At 36.5% G+C, this 19060-nt stretch overlaps 4 protein-coding genes across 5 annotated transcripts; 1 reads left to right on the top strand and 3 right to left on the bottom strand.

The window, feature by feature from the left end:
- Positions 1-23: 23 nt before the first annotated feature.
- LOC141643781 (mitochondrial phosphate carrier protein 3, mitochondrial-like) lies at positions 24-6256 on the top strand. Its single transcript, XM_074453086.1, has 6 exons — positions 24-442; positions 2844-3205; positions 3326-3369; positions 4551-4765; positions 5463-5587; positions 5869-6256. Exons 1-6 carry the CDS (start codon positions 140-142, stop codon positions 5927-5929), a joined length of 1110 nt encoding a protein of 369 aa, XP_074309187.1. The 5' UTR covers positions 24-139; the 3' UTR covers positions 5930-6256.
- Positions 6257-9870: 3614 nt separating this feature from the next.
- LOC141643780 (uncharacterized) lies at positions 9871-12787 on the bottom strand. Its single transcript, XM_074453085.1, has 3 exons — positions 12422-12787; positions 11483-11744; positions 9871-10208 (listed from the first exon to the last, which is right to left on the bottom strand). Exons 1-3 carry the CDS (start codon positions 12459-12461, stop codon positions 10154-10156), a joined length of 357 nt encoding a protein of 118 aa, XP_074309186.1. The 5' UTR covers positions 12462-12787; the 3' UTR covers positions 9871-10153.
- A 1016-nt stretch (positions 12788-13803) lies between these two features.
- LOC141631698 (putative B3 domain-containing protein REM15) lies at positions 13804-16202 on the bottom strand. Of its 2 annotated transcripts, XM_074444339.1 has the most exons (4): positions 15977-16202; positions 15274-15850; positions 14466-14804; positions 13804-14383 (listed from the first exon to the last, which is right to left on the bottom strand). In XM_074444339.1, the coding sequence occupies exons 2-4, from the start codon at positions 15418-15420 to the stop codon at positions 14135-14137; spliced, it is 735 nt and encodes a 244-aa protein (XP_074300440.1). In that variant the 5' UTR covers positions 15421-15850; positions 15977-16202; the 3' UTR covers positions 13804-14134. The 2 variants fall into 2 exon arrangements, with proteins under 2 accessions (XP_074300440.1, XP_074300437.1); XM_074444336.1 differs by lacking the exon at positions 15977-16202 and having other exon boundaries at positions 15274-15963.
- A 395-nt stretch (positions 16203-16597) lies between these two features.
- LOC141643779 (B3 domain-containing protein Os01g0723500-like) lies at positions 16598-18449 on the bottom strand. The gene is made up of 4 exons (XM_074453084.1): positions 18212-18449; positions 17981-18094; positions 17236-17577; positions 16598-17135 (listed from the first exon to the last, which is right to left on the bottom strand). The coding sequence occupies exons 2-4, from the start codon at positions 18083-18085 to the stop codon at positions 16854-16856; spliced, it is 729 nt and encodes a 242-aa protein (XP_074309185.1). The 5' UTR covers positions 18086-18094; positions 18212-18449; the 3' UTR covers positions 16598-16853.
- Between the last annotated feature and the right edge of the window lie 611 nt (positions 18450-19060).

Below are 19060 nucleotides of genomic sequence, written 5' to 3'. Positions count from 1 at the left end.
CCCTCCATATAAAACCCACCACACAACAACTCCCATTTTTCCTCCAATTCAACCCTGAAAGTAGCGTTTTCATCGCATTTTGGACAGAGCTCATTACTCTCTCCACAAAGCTTTGAAAATTCCTTCAACATCTTCAAAAATGGTGTCCTTCACTGAAAACCATACCAGATCTCCATCATCATCTTCTCTACTTCCGTCCTTCCTTTACTCCTCCAACACTCTTGGAGCTCTTAACAAAAACGTCGTCGTTTCCAACTCAAACAACCCTAGTTTATCCTCTGAAAATGGCAAATTCATGATTCCTTCTCCGAGCGAGTCGTCGAAGAAGATTGAGTTGTATTCGCCTGAGTTTTATGCTGCTTGTACTTTTGGTGGAATTCTTAGCTGTGGTCTTACTCATATGGCTGTTACTCCTCTTGATCTTGTCAAATGTAATATGCAGGTATAAATCATTTCTCCGCTTAATTTGACTTTTTTTTTGTTAGATCGAAGTTTTTTAGGTTTAGATCTGAAGATCTGCTGTTATTGTGTACGGATTTGTGCATTTTTTTCGTGTAATTAGGTTTAGAATTAGGAAAATGCGTGGATTTAGATTTATAATTATGGATTTGAGTTTCTGATTTGAATTTCAGATTGTTTATTGATTTTGTATTAGTTTAGTTTAATCAGATTTACGAAGAGTTAGCGAATAATTAGGCTTCGTCGGCTTCGTCGAATTGTATACGTTCTTCAAAATATGTGAGGGAGATTTCGATAAATGTAGTCTATGCAGTGGAACGGAGGAATCTGTTAATCTGATCTTGTATAAAACGCGTCGATTTGGATTTATGAAGTTAGTAATTTTTTATTTGAGTTTCTGGTTTGTATTTGAGAATGTTTATTGATTTTGTATTAGTTTAGTTTAATCGAATTTACGAAGAGTTAGCCTATAAATTAGGCTTGTGTTTCCTCGGCTCCGTCGAGTTGTATACATTTTTCAAAATATATGAGGAAATTTCGATAAATGTAGATTATGCAGTGTTACGGAGGAATCTGTTGATCGGATTTGTATGAAATGCGTTGATTTAGATCTCAGCTTTATATAATTATGGATTTGCGTTCTGATTTTGAATTTGATATTGTTTATTGATTTTGTATTAGTTTAGTTTAATTGAATTTACGAAGAGTGAGCCTATAAATTAGGCTTGTGTTTCCTCGGCTTCGTAGAGTTGTATACGTTCTTCAAAATATGTGAGGGAGATTTTATAAATGTAAACTATGCAGTGGACTTTCAGATTTGAATTTGAGATTGTTATCGATGTTATGTTAGTTTAATCGGATATTTGAAGAGTTTAGCGCATAAATAAATATTGTATGTCCTCGACTTCGTTTAGTTGTATACGTTTTTCAAAATATGTGGAGAGACCTGACCTATTTGTCAGGTCTCAATGACACCATTCGTAAATACCCCAAAACTCGAACCCTACTTCTCAAATGCCTCACTCACTTGTCAAACCCTCCATATAAAACCCGCCACACAACAATTCACAAATTTCCTCCAATTCAACCCTTTTCAGTAGTGTTTTCATCGCATTTTGGACAGAGCTCATTACTCTCCACAAAACTTTGAAAATTCCTTCTCCATCTTCAACAATGGTGTCCTCCTTCACTGAAAACCCTACCAGTTCTCCATCATCATCTTCTCTACTTCCTTCTTTCCTTTACTCCTCCAACACTCTTGGAGCTCTCAACAAAAACGTCGTCGTTTCCAACTCAAACAACCCTAGTTTATCCTTGGAAAATGCCAAATTCATGGTTCCTTCTCCGAGCGAGTCGTCGAAGAAGATTGAGTTGTAGTCGCCTGAGTTTTATGCTGCTTGTACTTTTGGTGGTATTCTTAGTTGTGGTCTTACTCATATGGCTGTTACTCCTCTTGATCTTGTCAAATGTAATATGCAGGTATATGAATTTAATTTTATATTCTGTTATTAATTTGACTTTTTTAGGGTCAGATCTAAGTTTCTTAGGTTTAGATCTAAAGATCTGCTGTTATTCTTTACTGATTTGTGCATTTTTTGACGTAACTGTTTTTGTGAATCTGAGAGTTAGCCTATCATTAGTTTCTTGGATTCGTTGAGTTGTATACATTTTTCGAAATATGTGAGCGAGATTTTGATTAATGTAGACTATGCAGTGGAAAGAAGGAAGGAGGACGTGTATTGTATAAAGTGCGTTGATTTAGAATTATTAGGTTTTTTTTAATGATTTTGTATTAGTTTAATCAGGTTCATGACGAGTTAGCGTGTAAATGAAGCTTTGTTGAAAGTAAAAGATTATTGTGAGCTTGTGCGTAATATGTAGTTGTATTGTGGATCTGATCTGATGATTCATGATAGCTATAATATATTGAGCTCTCCGCCTAGAAAAAATTGTATTAGTTTGAGGCCGAGTTGTGTTTGTGGTTTGATACTCTCAAGAGATCAATCTGCTTGCCAAGAGTGATTCTGCTGAATTTCAACTTGTGTTTATGGTGTTTCTCTTAAATTTGGAATTTGAACATGTGTTTATGTTGCCGCTCTTAAATTCGTATTGGGTTAACAGCTTTTGTTCACTAATTGGATTGAAGTTTGTCCACTCTAGATCTAGAAGATTAATCGTATTGGTTTAGATTTGATTTGAGTTTGATCTGATCTTGTGAGAATGTCTTTTGTTTATTGAGCAAAGCCTGTACCTAAAGTTTGTTTTTCGTTTTAGACTGTAGGGTTATTTCTATGAGATAATTTGGGATGCTTAATGTTTAATTATCAACAGATTTTATTCTCTGACTTGAAATTAGTATTTGATCATTGATATTGTGTTTACAGATTGACCCAGCCAAATACAAGAGCATCGCTTCTGGCTTCGGTGTTCTTGCCAAAGAGCAAGGAATAAGAGGATTCTTCAGGGGTTGGGCACCGACACTTTTCGGTTACAGTGCCCAAGGCGCCTGCAAATTTGGTTTCTACGAATTCTTCAAGAAGTACTATTCTGACCTTGCGGGGCCAGAGAATGCTGCCAAGTACAAGACACTCATTTACCTTGCTGGTTCAGCATCAGCTGAAGTGATTGCCGATGTTGCCCTTTGCCCCTTGGAGGCAGTTAAAGTCAGGGTTCAGACACAGCCTGGCTTTGCTAGAGGAATGAGTGACGGGTTTCCTAAGTTTATTAAGGCCGATGGGTTTGGCGGGTGAGTTCTCACATTTGTTTATTGGTGTATTTATCGTATTCTATTGAAAGTTGGTCTCATGCTCTTGTTTTTGGTTGGATAGAACTATTTTTTGACGGGCTATTGCTATTTATTTTTCAGGTTGTACAGGGGATTGGTTCCATTATGGGGTCGCCAGATTCCATGTAAGATCACTGTCTGCTTGCGGTTCTATATATATACTCTATTTTTTAACGAGTTCTCACCTTTTGAATGCTCCCTACTTTCTTCAATCTTCAATATCAATGCAGAAGCTTTAAAGTATTTTTCGCTGAGGGTCTAATTATATTAGTCTTATAATCTTGTTTAAGTTACTATTTTTCTTAAAATCAAGCGGCTACCTCAGAAAAAGGTGGGCTACCTCAGGAAAAGGAGGATACTTTCTACAGTATTAGAAACCAGAGAGTATATGTACACTTATTTTTATGTATACCTAGTACATGAAGCACCTCATTTTTAAGTTTGTAGACTTTTGACGACTATGACTTCTTGTTAAGCAATCTCTAGGCATGTAATATTACCAAATGAACAGGGTATGTTTATGCATTTTGTTTTATTATTGCAGTGTCATGCTCAAATGCTCACTAGTCACTAGAATCTTAGTGTTTGACTCATTATTCCTTGCTGAAGGATTAGAATCATAGTGTTTCTCCCAAGTTACTCCCTCCGTCCCGGTCATTTGTTGTCCTTTGATTTTGGCATAAAGACCAAGGAAATAGGAGAGGGTCAATTACTAAATGACAAGTGGAACAAATTGAGTGTGAACAATCAAATTGCTCATCAAATTCATTCTTAAAATAGAAAGGACAACAAATGACTGAGTCACCCCAATATGGAAAGGGACAACAAATGAACGGGACAGAGGGAGTATTTGATACATAGTATAAGGTTTATAAAATGTATGGTAGTTGTGCTTACTTTATTTGCTTAAGGACCTAGTTTACACTTGCTTAGATGAGTTAGAACTTAGATGTAATCTTTCACGAATTCTTCCGTCTTGCTCTAGGAATCGTTGTTGTTTGCTTTTTGGATTGACTTTTTGTTAAGCATATGCAAGTTGAGTAAAAAGTTCAAGACTCATTATCCAACACATAAAACATATCTAAACAGGGAACATAAGCTATTGACAGCAACGCAGTAAAGTAGAATGCGTAAACTATTGGTGGGGACAAAGGGATTGCATAGTAGTTATGTCAGTTCCTACTGTTTTGCGATAGGTTAAAAAGCATAGTGAGATAACTTCGGATGCCAGTTCCTTGCCATCAATTATTCCAAAGTGCTGTTTGATAGTTTAGATATTCACTGAAGTAATATGTTACTTGTGCAGACACTATGATGAAGTTTGCATCTTTTGAGTTGATTGTTGAGCAGCTCTACAAGCACGCTATCCCAACTCCAAAGAGTGAGTGCAGCAAGCCTTTCCAGCTTGGTGTGAGCTTTGCTGGTGGTTATATTGCTGGTGTTCTATGTGCTGTTGTCTCCCATCCAGCTGACAATCTTGTTTCTTTCCTCAACAATGCCAAGGGGGCTACTGCTGGTGATGTAAGTTATCGCACCCCGAGTTACTCCCTCTATCTATTTTTTTGTTGCCTTTCACGTTCGAACCTGGATCATTGAATTCCTTCTACGCGGTGATCATGAATTTGTCTGAGCGTATTCTATTTTGGTGTGTACTTTATAATCTATACATCCAGCACTATAAGGGCGTACCTTGTATTCGAGGCGGCCTATTAATGAGGTGACCTTGGGCTAACTGTGGCTTGGACTGACACGTCTTTAGCATACACTTCCTCTTCGTAAAGATCTTCCACATTGCTATTTAGGGGCTAAAGTGTAATATTAAGATATTTACATTTTTTTATATCATAAGCAAAAAAAATTTGATGATTACAAGTGTAATATTAAGATATTTGCAGTTTTTTATATCATAAAAATTAATTTTGTACTGAAAAAAACTACATAAATACTGAAATTCATGGTCAAACTACTACATTAGAGATCTCACAAAAGCAATGTGGAAGAGGTGACCTTTGGTTGACCTCCAAAGGTAAATAGGAAAAAAAATTTGAACTAGTATTAATCGTTGAGAGATCTCCACGAAGCTATGTCCATGCTTTTGCTTATTGAATTCGATGTGATGGTTTAAAAGAACCAAAATTTCGCTTCTTCAAGCCTTTTATGGGTATGTCCGATTCTGGGTTTTGCTCGTCTAATAATGTACTTATGATATTGATTGCAGGCTGTGAAAAAGCTAGGCGTGTGGGGTCTATTCACTCGTGGGCTTCCTCTACGTATTGTGATGATTGGTACCCTCACCGGAGCACAATGGGGAATCTATGATGCCTTCAAAGTGTTTGTTGGACTGTAAGTATATTAACAAAATGCATTTAATATCACTATTCTCATCTCACAACCAATTTTTTTAGGACACTCTTGTTGGGTAATTTTACGGTCAATGTATCCTACATTAACTAACGGTAACGACATTCTCAGTATTCACAAGTTCAGCGTGAGCTCTTGAAGTTCAATCGTAAAACCCACCTTCTAACCTTAAATTCACATCTTACCAAAACGTATCATAGGACAATTTACTTAAGACGGGTTTGTTGCAATTACTGATTATAAATGACATTTTTGTTTACCAGCCCAACCACTGGAGGCCCTGCTCCTGCTGCTCTCCCTGAAGCTGCACCTGCTCAGGCATGAAGATGATGTTGACGAATAGAGGAGATGAATCGAGTAGAAGAACAATTTTGGATCTTTTGTAGTGTTTATAATAAACAGGTTCCTTGACAGTTGACACTATTGCCTCACTGAATTAGTGGGAATAATTTCTTTCGAGTATTACTTTTAAAAACCTGTCATTCAACTGCCTGCGGGCAACCGTGTTTTTGGTAACTCCTTGCCAAAAGGATTTTTTAATCGCATTGCAGTCTTAAAAGTTCATAGGCTGTAGCTATTGGATTTTGTTAACTTTCGAACAATTTGCTGCAAGATATAGTGATGATGATATTGTTGAGTATTTTTGTTAAATCTTTTGTAAAACCATTGTTTCAGTTCATCGTGAACTATTTATCGACAGGGTAGCGAAGTTGTATTCTCTGGTGTTTCACTAGGATGTGTTGACATTGGATTTATGACCTTGATTTTAGCCTTTAAGTACCCTGATTAAAACTCGAAATGAAATGATCTCTATGTATGATTGTTCCATTTTGGTGCGTAATGGCAGGATGTAATCAGAGTCCGTTCCTTTTTATACAGCGAGAATGGTTGTTACCCGCTGAATCGCTTGTTCTAGAACTTTCCTGCAAAGTGAAGTTGTAGCCAATTTTCTTGATCCTCAAAAAAGCATTGATGAGGAACGTAACAACCGGTTAATACTAGCTTCTATATTTGTATATTTCCGATCTCTAGATAATGTCGACAAGATGTCAAATGATCAAACTAAAAATTGAATAGAAACAAGATGAAACCCCCTAGGTATGGTGGAAGAGGAAAATGAGCAAAGGAACAGTTTTTACACGCTTTTCTCCTCAAAAACCGTCTCTATGGCGAGGACCATGGCATCCAAGAAGCAAGTTGGTACTGATAGATTCACAATTTAATACAATGGAAGCGAGGGCACTCCGCACGCATCTGGTAATCCTTCGGTCCTTTAAAAACTCAGAAATCGGTCTTATAATAATCACAAATTTTTAGTTGTGATGCGTTACAAGCTCGTGACATCTCATAACCGGTTTAAATAATGTTAAGAACGGGAAGGTTGTGACTTATGAAATACTCCTATCACAAGTACCTCTACGTCAGGAGGGAGGCAAGTGATTAAGTGAATGCAAAGTGACAGATTTGTCCAAATCATTCTCTCACTACAAATACAATGGGTGTTCTTTGGTAACGACTAACGAGTGTTTAACGTTGAGGCAAGAGTGTATGCATATGTTTCTCATGTTTTGCAAATGTGTTACGTTTTTAAGTTTTGTATATGTACTTATACTTACGTTATCATCGTCAAGATCTTGAATAAAATCTGAAGGCCAGTTCGTTGTTTGTTTTGTACTCCATATTTGTTGTCTTCTTTATCATATTTTTTGATCGAGTAAAAAAATTCACAGGGTAGAGTCGTAGACCGTAGAGTTAGTAGCATACTCCAAGTGCCTGAGCCTCATTCAAAGCATATAATGAAGCAATACGTCACTAACAATTGAAGAAGTAAGTTCGGATCGGATATATGATCCGAAATGTTTGGTTTTTAGATCGGAGATGGATATTAGAATTAAAATAATCGGTATGCAATCGGAGTAGTATTTTTTTCCTTGTCATTCATTACTTGACACCATTGGTTAATCACAACTCACGAAGGCAACATAAATTTAAAAAATGTCAAAAAAATTTAAAATAAACACGCCTCACATAAATAAATTGAAATAAAGAAGGAAAAAAAAACTACTACTCCCTCCAATTCACAATAAACCTCCCATTTTATTTTGGCACAAAAATTAAGGAAACACACTATCCCACTATATAATTAAATTTGGATCACACAAATACACTACCCCACCATATAATTAAATTTGGACCACACACACTTACCAAAAAAGGAAATAGGAAAGTTATTCTAAATAACCGAAAAAAAAATAGGAAGGTTTATTGTGAATTGGAGGGAGTATTTGAGATTTGAACTCTTAGACCATGTTTATCAATGGGTCTACTTCACCAAGGTTTACCCATACATATACGAGTATTATTCTTTATTTACAACCTACTTTATCAAACACACTCTAACTTTTCTACCTTCAACACCTTCCTTTCACCATGGTTTAACATATCCTTTATTATTTTTCCTCCCTAAATAAAAAATCATTTTGATTATTTTGGTAATAATTATCTTGCGAATGTCGTTGTGAAGTGGAATTATCTTGCGAATCTAACAAATTTTGAAAACTTTTATCCATATTTTATGTGAGGAACTATTTTATATATATGTATAAATTTTTGAGTGTTAAAGTTTTTTTTTCTTTTTTTTGGAGATAAAATGGAGTAATAAGAGAAGGTAGAAAATTAAAGTGGGTGAAAATATATCAAAATTGGTCTCTATTTATAGATCATGAAAAAATATGATTGTTGGTAATTTTTTTTTTTATAAAGTATTTTTTTAAATATAGCCGTTGTAAAGTTTCTAACGGATATAAAATAAAGACCAATAAGAACAAGCCAAGTGTCAGCGTAAGAAGGGAGATGAGTTTTTTTTGTACGTGAGCTTTGTTTTTTCTGATTTTGCCAACCTTTGAGCCAATTAATGATGGACATGTGGCAAGGTTTACTTCACTTTGCAGTTTGCAGAGGTCTTCTGCACACCCACATATCTACAAAGTTTAGTTGGGGTTGATTTTTTTATAGTTGTTTTGCTTTGGACCTTGGACCTAGACCTTGTTTCTAAATTCTAACCCTCGTTAAACTTAGTCTTATAGTTTGCTTGGATTGAGGGTAAAAGAGAGGAAATGAATAGGGGAGTGATATGTAAAGTGCATTTTTCATTTTTATTATGAGAGTAGCTATTCACTTTCCGAATCTATTACTCTCGTGTTTGGTATGAGAGTAGCTATTCAACTCCCGAATCTACCAACTCATTTTTCATTGAGAGACCAGTTTTTTTTGTGACGAGGGAACCCGCAGCCGCTATTTTCGGCACGTACTGGGTAAACTCTCGGGTATATGCAGGAGGGAACCTACATAGTAGCAAAGGGTAGCACTCGCTACCCCAAATTCCCAAAAAATGATTAAGATTATCGACTTTTGTCACCCCAATTTTTTTAAATATGCACCTTAACATAAGTGTAAAACAACATCAAAAAAAATTCGCTACCCCAAAATTTTATTTCTGGGTTCGCCCCTGGGTATATGTGATAACCTGCAACCCACGTATACCTAGCAAGCCACCTAAGAGTGACAAACTCGGAATCTAGAAGGCATGTACTCAGGCCATAAATACTCCATAAGATTGCTCTTGGGGAGACTTGAACCTGGGTCTCCAGGAAGTTTCACCAAATTTTAACCACTAGACTCCACCATTGCGGGCCAGAGACTAATTTTGTCAGTCTATCTTTTGTTAATGCAATTTCTTGTTTCAGACGGACTATTTTCGTCTGAAATAAGGACCAAATCAATACCAATTGAAGAAGTAAAGTGGCCAACCTCAAGGAAAAAGGCTTACTGCATGTGGTAATCCTTTCGAGTTTGGATCCTCTCACACTAGATCGTCGTGAGATGAAATCTTGACCCTTGATAGGATATAGTCCCTCCATTTTTTTTAGAAAATAAAAAGGATTATAATTAAATCCTTGGTTTGAATAAAAATCATAAATTCACATATGTGACGCGTCACAAAGTTGTGACGTGAGGGTTTGAGATATTACAAATACCTTTTGATCACGCAGTCGTAGACTCATAGGGGGATTAAAACAAGTGAAATTGGTAAGTGACTAGTACGTTAGCCTTGTATTGCAAGTTTGCAACGGATCAAAAACTAGTTGACCTTGTTTGTTTCCATGTTTGATGTCAAATCCTTTTATCACGTCATTTACAGCCTTTTTACAAGCTGCGCGTTCAATATTCACATTTGCCATTCAACTGAGCAAATACACAATACACGCTTTGAACGGAAACTTTGAATTATGAGAATAATACTCAAGTCCGGCTGCCTATCAGCGCCATACTGAAGTTCAAACACCAGAGCTTTGTCAAAATAGTTCACACAAATGTTGGCGGATTACTTACAAACATTGCGGATAAAATCAGTTACAGAACATTATGAAGTACACACACACACATTCCTGTGCATAAAAAAAATGATAAAAGATTTTCAATACAAGATAGCAGATAATGCAGCAAATACAAAGGGATGGCTTCGCAAGGATGGACATGAGCATAAGCCTAACAGCAGCAGCAGCATTCTTCAAACACGAAGCAGCATAACAAGAAACCCAAGCTACACAACATTTAAACAAAAAAATGAGGAATTCAAGACTTATCAAGCTAGAACAATCGATATGTATAATCAATATAGTTGTTGAAGTTGAATAATTACTGACAGAAAGACGTAAAATTAATTGTTGCTGTTGAGTTTTTCGTAGTGTGAAGGAAGCATATTCCAACACCGATTTAAGTAAGAGCAAATTTACTCTTTTCTTAGTTAATAGACTACTCTCATCACCAATTGTTGGTTCGAGTGCTGTCAAAAAAAAAAAAATTTGTTGGTTCGAGGATAAAACTTTTGTCTTCACTTGACTTACGAGTTACGACTTCTATGCCTTATTTTTTTCTAGGTGCCATGTGAAAGAGGCTCAACAGTTTCCTTTTTCCTCGTGTTAAGGTTGTCGCTATAAATTCAGTCATGTTGACAAGTAAATGATATACAAATTGTGAAGACAGTTTCCTTTTATAAATATTCTTTAAGTGACCTCAAACTTGCAAGAAAATCTGCCTTAAATTCACAAATATTATCATATGTTGCCAATGAAGCGATAATGAAGCAGTCATAAAAGTTGGCTCGCATTTAGTTGATAATCAATTCACACATCTATTCGTAGGAGTGAGCCTGGACATTAAGGGTCTGTTTGGATATGAGGATTTGGAGGGAAAGAGAGGGGAGGGAAAGGAAGGGATGATAAATCCTTTGTTTGGTTAGCAAAATGGAGGTGGAGGGATTTTGAGGGGAGGGAAAATGAATCCCTCCACTTCCCCCCTCCAAGCCAAATTATTTCCTCTCCAACAAAGGCAAGATTTGGAGGGAAAATGACCTCCTCCATTCTCCCTCCCCTTCCCTTCCATCCCTTTCTCTTCCCTCCTTCTCCCTCCCCTTCTTTTCTCTCCACTTTTGTTATCCAAACACACCCTAAAGCTCCTAGAGTGAGTAAAGACTCGAGCGTACCAATTTCTAGAAAAACAAACAACATTTTTTTACTCCAGTACCCCTCAAGCCCAACGGCCTAGGATGTGCTACCCATTTGTAAACAGCAGGGACTCAGGGAGAGACAGTTTGCGGACATATCTAACAATCGAAAATGAACAACAAAGAACAAACATTTGTATACCATATTAAAGACATAAAGCAGGAATCACATAGTCAACACTGTTTCACCAATTAGCAACTGATCTTATGATTGTGTCACCTTGGATACATTTAGGATGACAAACAGATGACATTAATAAAAGAGATGAAGAAATATACCAAATAAACAAAATATGAAAAGATCAACATACCATCCCTTCAAAAAGGAGCAGCAACCATGCTCTCGCTCATGGTGGTGATGATGATGATGAGGGTCACAGTTGTAATTAGGTGGAGGAGGAGGAGGCGGGGGAGCGTAACCATCATTAAAATAACCCTGATACCCACCATGCTGATGGTGCTGGTGATGTTGTGGTGGATACCCTTGTGGTGGCGGTGGTGGGTAGCCTTCATACCCTTGTGGTGGTCCTGCTCCTCCAGGGTACCCTGGTGGTGGATATTGACTTCCATACCCTAATCATACCATAATCATTCAATCATTCATCAGTAATTAACAATCATCAACATAACATGATCATTAATCAAAGATCATTGGTCAACATTTGAAATGAGAATTGGGTATTTGAGTTTATACAATAACCGAAACACAACAATAAACCATCTACAAGATATGATCAATGACCAAATCCACCCCAAAAAGTTGCAAACTTTCAAATTATACTCTATACGTCTCAATCATTTGTTTACCTTTCATTAAAGGTCGGAATTTGCTTTATGAAATACCCTAAAAGGCTAAAAGGAACAAATGATACCATCTACAAGATATGATCAGTGACCAAATCCAACCCAAAAACTTGTAACCTTTCAAATTATATTCCATCCGTCTCAATCATTTGTTTACCTTTGATTAAATATCTCCCACAAAGAACCAAAAAAGTAAACCGATAATTGCGACGAAGGGAGTACTAAACATCAGAATTGGCTTTACAAAATTCCCTAAAAGGCTAGTACAAGATATGATCAGATCAATGATCAAATTCTAACCCAGGAGATTTCAAATCATACTAAAATGAAAACCCATCATAAATTCATAATCAAAACTTCTTTTTTTATTCATTGTGACGGGTATTTTAATCGAGACATAAACTAAAACAAAACTACCCAGATGAAGAAAAAGAAGGGAAAATTACCAGGAGGGTAGGAAACTTGAGGAGATTGCTGATAACTCATCTCTAGATTTCTGATAAATTTGCCTTGGTTTCTGTGTTTCTGTTTTGTGATTGAAATTTATGATTTAATGTCCAACTAACTTTTGACAGGGTAAAGGTTTATTAAGAATGTGACTTGTAATTAGAAACAATCAAACAAATTAATTGTAAATTTATATGCCACTTATTGACTTTTAACAGACTGTATATGCTTGTGACGGATATACCCGTTACAATGGAGACTTATTGATGTTTGTTGGGTGACAGTTGACAATATATAGACTCGTGAATGTTATTATTAAACGCATGAGCTGTGAACCATGGAGGACATTACTTAGTCGCGTCTCTTGTGTATGATTAATTCAACTTGTGCTTATCTAAGAAGCTTTTGCGAAAGACTGTGTGAATAAATAGCGATATAAGGAAATACGGAGTAATTGTTAAGCGTTGTGCTTTAGCGTGATGATTTAATTTAAAAATGATTTCTCTTTTTCGTTAAAGACATTAATCTTATTAAGATGTGCAAATTAAATGACATAAATTTTTCACTATTAATCTTTGGTGGTCTTGAGGAACAAGGTACAAATATGAGAGGCTTACAAAAGAATAAACGTGGACTAAATCAGATGATATACACCATTAACTTTGGAGCTTCACCTAAAAGTTTCAATCTTTTCCTCTTTGATTTTCTTCTAACTAGACAAGGATGCCAGCTTGAGTATGAAGTACTCAAATGCAAGTTGTTAGGTGCTAGTAAACATTTATCAACACCAATAGGTGACATTCGACGACAGAAACTGAAAAACCGAAAACATAAAAAACATCATGCTGTGACCCTGTGAGACTAACTTCAGTAATTTTCTCAAATTTACAGAAGATAACTGCTGCATCAGAAGTGACACTATAGGCTAACTATTCAGCAACCTTGTCACAGTCGCTTTTACTTTACGATCTTAGTTGAACGGAATCTGTTCTATAGGCTCGTACCTTTGTATCCTGGAGACTGACAATCATTTACTTTTTCGAGCTGAACAAAACTGTATTTCGGAAAGACCAAGTAAACAAAAAATTTCATCTGTATGCTCCGTGATTGCCAATTGACGGAAATCTAAAACATGGTAAGGATATAGAATTATAGATCCTGTGGAAATCAAAAATTCGACACATTAGACTTCTAAACTATTGCTAGCTGAATGCAGCAGCATTGTCGGTTCCTGAAGAGGATTAACTTGTTAACAGTGACGACGACAAATTCCTACTATCGTATCAGTCGTAATAATTTCCTGTCCTTGTGTTCCTGTATTACCAGAATTCAGCACACTGTGCTGAAATGTAGAATTCAGTCTAGCAGAAACCGATCAATGCAATACAACCACTGAATCATCATTCACTTCTATGAGTTATCGGTAAAAAATAAAAGTACAGTGATCACAAAAGCGCGAGGAAAAAAACAAGTAAAGGGAGGTTTAAAGTTAAGTCGTAAATTTCAGAAAGCAGGAGTTTTGTTCACAAATCACTACACCATCCGCCTTTAGAAGGCACACTACTAGTTCATAGCTTCTCAAAGAAGTTCGAATCCCTCATTGAAGATGGAGAGTTTTGTTCAAAAGTCTATTACTACTATTACAGCATAAGCTTAAGCAGCATCAGTTAACACCATAATGCTCAATAATAACCTCTTCTCAACTCCTCTTGTTACGGAACCCTCCTCACAATGATTTTTTTGATGGTGTTCCATTCTCCGAGAATAATCTGAAACTGAAGCTTATCTCCAATTTGAACATTGTTCATCTCCCAGAATTGAGGCATCCCAGCATATCCCAGAACTGTCCTGTCTCCTGTTTTGCGCAACCATATTTTCTTTGATACCCCTTCCTCGAAACACAGCTTCACCCTCTGAGGTAGCTCGATAGCACAACTCTTTATCATCCAACTGGGAAATGTCTGAAGGTACCCGACATCATGTTAGTATAACAGTGTGGTTATTTTTCAAAGGCCAGACTATCTCTTAAACAAGTATGCTTACCACAAAACTCTTCAAGTGTGTGGTCTTGATAGTCCTCACAAATTCAAAATTTGGGCGAGCAATCGTTCTGCGTTTTTTCTTGACTAGAGGCGCGACCTTGCTGCAGCCATCAGAGTCGAAGGTTGTAACAAGAAAAGTGGAATCTGGTACGTAGTGGAACACCACAAAATCTCCGCTTTTCAGGGTATGTTCCTTAACAAACTCCTTCCAGCCTGAGGTTATGTGCAAGTGATCGCCGATATAACCCAGTTTTGCTGGCCAAACCAACCCATTCGTGTTTTTCAAGGATATCTTGTATGGAATGTTTCGGAATTTCTTGACGAATGGCGGAGGTATCCGCTGTAACAAATATCCAAGTTATAAACCAGTTTGTATTCAGTAATGCTACTGTCAAAGTGTCAAACCTACTGCAAGGCGAAAACTCTAAAATATACGGAGTACTTCTCTAATACATACTCCATCCGTTCCATTCATTTGTTAACCATTCTTTATTCTTTGTGATAAACATTTTAATCAAAGGTAAACAAATGACTTTGTTAAAAAACGGCCTACATCTTTTTTAGTTCTGTTGAGATTTGAACCGACTTGAGTTCAAATGCATTTACCTGAATTTTAGTCGAAACTAGCTACATTTAGCAAGATTGATCTTAACAAAGATGTTTAACTTATGGAGTTCTTCATATACAGTTTATATTTTGAAACTAGTTCTTATAAAATTAACTAGATCAAAATTCCAACATAGGAACATATAAAATTATAAAAAAAAAAAAAAACACTTAATTTGACCTAAAAGAGATGAGCAACATACCAGATTGATGGAGTTCTTATGTTCAACAAAAGGCTGAAAGAAACTTGAATGATATTTCTTGGAGACATGACGGTGGGACTGATAGATGAACCATCTCAACCAAAACCTTAAGGTGATGGTTGAGGCCCAACTATTATAAATATTCATTGGCAATGGGAGAAACACCCCTAAGTCTTATAAGATAGACAATCTCTCTCTTTTTCACCGATGTGGGACTCACAAGTGGATTTATACTCCAACACACCCCCTCACTTGTGAGCCCACTTAAAGATCGGTCTGGAGGGACTGGACATCCTCACAGCCGTCACAGTGCTCACTCGACCCGAGGGACTGGACTTCCTCATGCTGAAACCGGAGGGACTGGACATCCTCACGGCGGGTCGGGGCACATAAAGGCTCGGTTTTAAACACGAGGCCCAGGTCTTTTTTTTTGCCTTGGGCTCTGATACCATAATAAACACGAGATGGGTCTGGCCTTACCCGCGGTGGAGGAGAGAAGTCTAACTCACAAGCCCAAGAATGCTCTTATCTCCCAAAACCAAGACTCGGCCGCATTCAGATTTACCATCTTCCTTACCTATTCATCAAACACAAACTTCCCATAAAATTTATACAAACAGATTCACTAACTTGTGCTTACACCCATTAACCAAAAAAATAAAAATAAAGTAGAGGTAAAAGAAGAAGAGAAAGTAATACAAACCTTAGCTTAGAAATAAATGTATGAAAGATCAGAAGGAAAGAGAGTAAATTTATATGCTCAAGTTTAATGCATCTTATAATATTTGAATTTTGTACTATTTGTTTAGGATTGAATTTGTTACCATTTTAATGAAAGCATTGCAGTAAGTAGTAAAAGAAGTTGCAGAAAAGCTGTTTTTAGTCTTTGTACATTACATTGTGTATTATTTTGCTTACAGTATTCTCCCTATGACCCGAATCCCCATTATTTGTTTACTTTTGATTAAAATATCCGTTATCCCAAAAACAACTTTTCTTAATGCAAACCGGAATGATCCATACATCTGACTCCCTCTACCGACAATTTTTGCATGAGGCACTACCGTATTAGGGTGGTGGTTGTTTTCGAGTATTCGACACCCAGATATATGAGTTATAAACACCTTTTACTTCACTAAGGAGCATTTGAGACAGAATCACAGAAAGAACCATACTTTGCCAGCAATTTCTGCATTTCCGATAATACTAGCTGAATGTAACAGCGACGACAGATTCCTACTATCGTATCAGTCGTAATAATTTCCAGTCCTCAAGTTCCTGTATTACCAGTATTCAGCACACTGAGCTGAAATGTAGAAATAAATCAAGCAGAAACTGAACACCAGCAAACAGTAAAAATATCTGCAGACATGTTCAATGCAGTACAGCCGCTGAAACACCGTTCAGCATTCACTTCTACTCCGTATGACATTACTAAAAGTACAGCGATCACACAAGTGCGAAAACTGAAAGTAAACCGATTCTACAGGTTAATTGATCATCAGCAAAAGAAAAAAAAACATTTAAAAAAGACATTGATACTTAAATCCGCCTTGAGAAGGCACACTACACCATAATGCTCAATGATAACCTCTACCCAACTCGGCTGATTCCTGAACTCTCGTCACAACAATCTTTTTGACGGTCCTCCCTTTTCCACAGATGATCTGAAACAGAAGCCTATCTCCCTTTTTAACATTGTTCATCTCCCAGAATCGACCCATCCCAGCATATCCCACAACTATTCTTTCGTCTTTTGCTTTGCGCAACCATTGGCTCGTAGATACCCCTCCCTCGAAACATAGCTCTACCCTCTGTGGTAGATCCACAACACATTGCTTCATCACCGAACTGGACACAGTCTGCAAGTTCCCCGACATCAGGTTAGTATATATATATATATACTCAAAAATAAAATAAAAAAATAACAACAGTATTTTTCAAAGATCCAACTATGCTAACCACAAAATTCTTCACTACACTGGTCTTGATAATCCTCTCAAATTGTAAATTTCTGACATCAGTTATTTTGCGCTTTCTCTTGGCTAGAGGCGCGCCTTTGCTGCAACCATCAGCATCAAAAGGCATAACCAGAAAAGTAGAACCTGGTACGAAGTGGAACACCACAAAATCTCCGTTGTTCAGGGAATGTTCCTTAACAAAATCCTTCCAGCCTGAGGTTATGTGCAAGTGGTCGTCGATGTAGCTTAGTTTTGCAGGCCAAACTAGTCCGGACATGTTCTTCAAGGATATATTAAGCGGAATTTTTCCTTGGAAGTTCTTGATAAATGCTGGTGGTATTCGCTATAACAAATATCGAAAGAAAACAGTTATAGTAGTTCACAAGAAAAGCCAGTTTGTTTACTGTCAAACCTACTGCAGAGCTAAAACTCAAAAACTCCATTCCTTTCATTTGTTTACGTTTTTAGTTCTGTGGAAAAAAACGAGCTTTAAATAACAATGTTCGGTTAAAAAAGAGGCCTAAAACTCTACTGTTTTATTGCATTAGCAAGTTTACCTTAAAATTTGGCCTACATACATGTACTAACAATCCAAATGCAAGGACTCAAGGAGATATGACCCGACTCGAATCCAAACACAATTACCCGAATTTTAGCCGAAACTGGCTGCATTTAGCAAAAGATTGATCTTAACAAAGATCTCAAACTTAAATAAAGTGAATATTCTGAAATTATAAAACATATACCAGATTGATGGAATTCTTCTTCGGAACATAAAGCTGAAAGAAACTTGGATGATGTTCCTTGGAGACATAACGGTGGGATGACTCGGCCGCATTCGGATTCTCCATCTTCCTTACCTATTCATCAAACACAAATTTCCCTCAAAATTTATATAAACAGTTTACTAACAACTTATGCTTAATTACACCCATTAAACAAAAACAAAAAAAAGTAGAAGAAGATAAAGTAGAAACCTTAGCTTAGAAATAAATGTATGGAATATGAGAGGAAAAGAGAGTAAATTTATGTGTTCAAGTTTCAGGGTAATGTACTAAGGAAAATGACAGAGGCACTGAGCAAGTTATGCATGAGTTTATTGCACTTGTGTACTTCAATTAATCTCTCTTAACACAAAACGTATTTATCCGTCTTTACATTAAGACGGGTGAAAGAACATTCTACTTGTATGAATGGAACAAATACGGGTACTTTGTTTTTCCTAGGATTTTACATTTCTCTCATTTTATATATTTGATTCGTCTTAAGGTTAAGACGGGTATTTCCTGTCTTAAACAAGATTTTGTGTGCTTTATAATATTTAAAGTTTTGTTTTTGATTTATCCTGGTCAATTGTTGTCCTTTAGTTTTGACACAAAAATCAAGGAAAGAGGAGTGGTCAATTACTAAATGACAAGCGAAACAAATTGAGTGTGAATGATCAAATTGCTCATCAAATTCATTCTTAAAATAGAAATGATAACAAATAATTAAGACAACCTAAAATGAAAAAGGACAATAAATGACCGGAACAGAGGGGTATTCTTTAGGATTAAATTTAGAACCATTTTAATGAAAGGGGTGGAGTAAATGAGAAAAGAAATTGTAGAAAAGCTGTTTTTAGTCTGTCTAAGTTGATCTTCTCTGAAATTTTGATATGGTTTTAGTACATGTTTTAAAAGTTGGGAAGTTGAGAAAATAAATAAACAGGGGAAAAACGAAGGGTTGTGTGTACTGTGTAGAGATTTTGCTGATCTGGGAAAATAACTGTACTGCTCTCAGCATGCATTGTGTAACTGTGTATGTTGCTTATTACTCTCTCCATT

The sequence above is a fragment of the Silene latifolia genome, chromosome 2, assembly GCF_048544455.1.
Source record: "Silene latifolia isolate original U9 population chromosome 2, ASM4854445v1, whole genome shotgun sequence".
Classification (NCBI taxonomy): Eukaryota; Viridiplantae; Streptophyta; class Magnoliopsida; order Caryophyllales; family Caryophyllaceae; genus Silene; species Silene latifolia.
The sequence above is the reverse complement of the archived record's forward strand: the minus strand, read 5'-3'. Positions and strand labels throughout refer to the sequence as shown.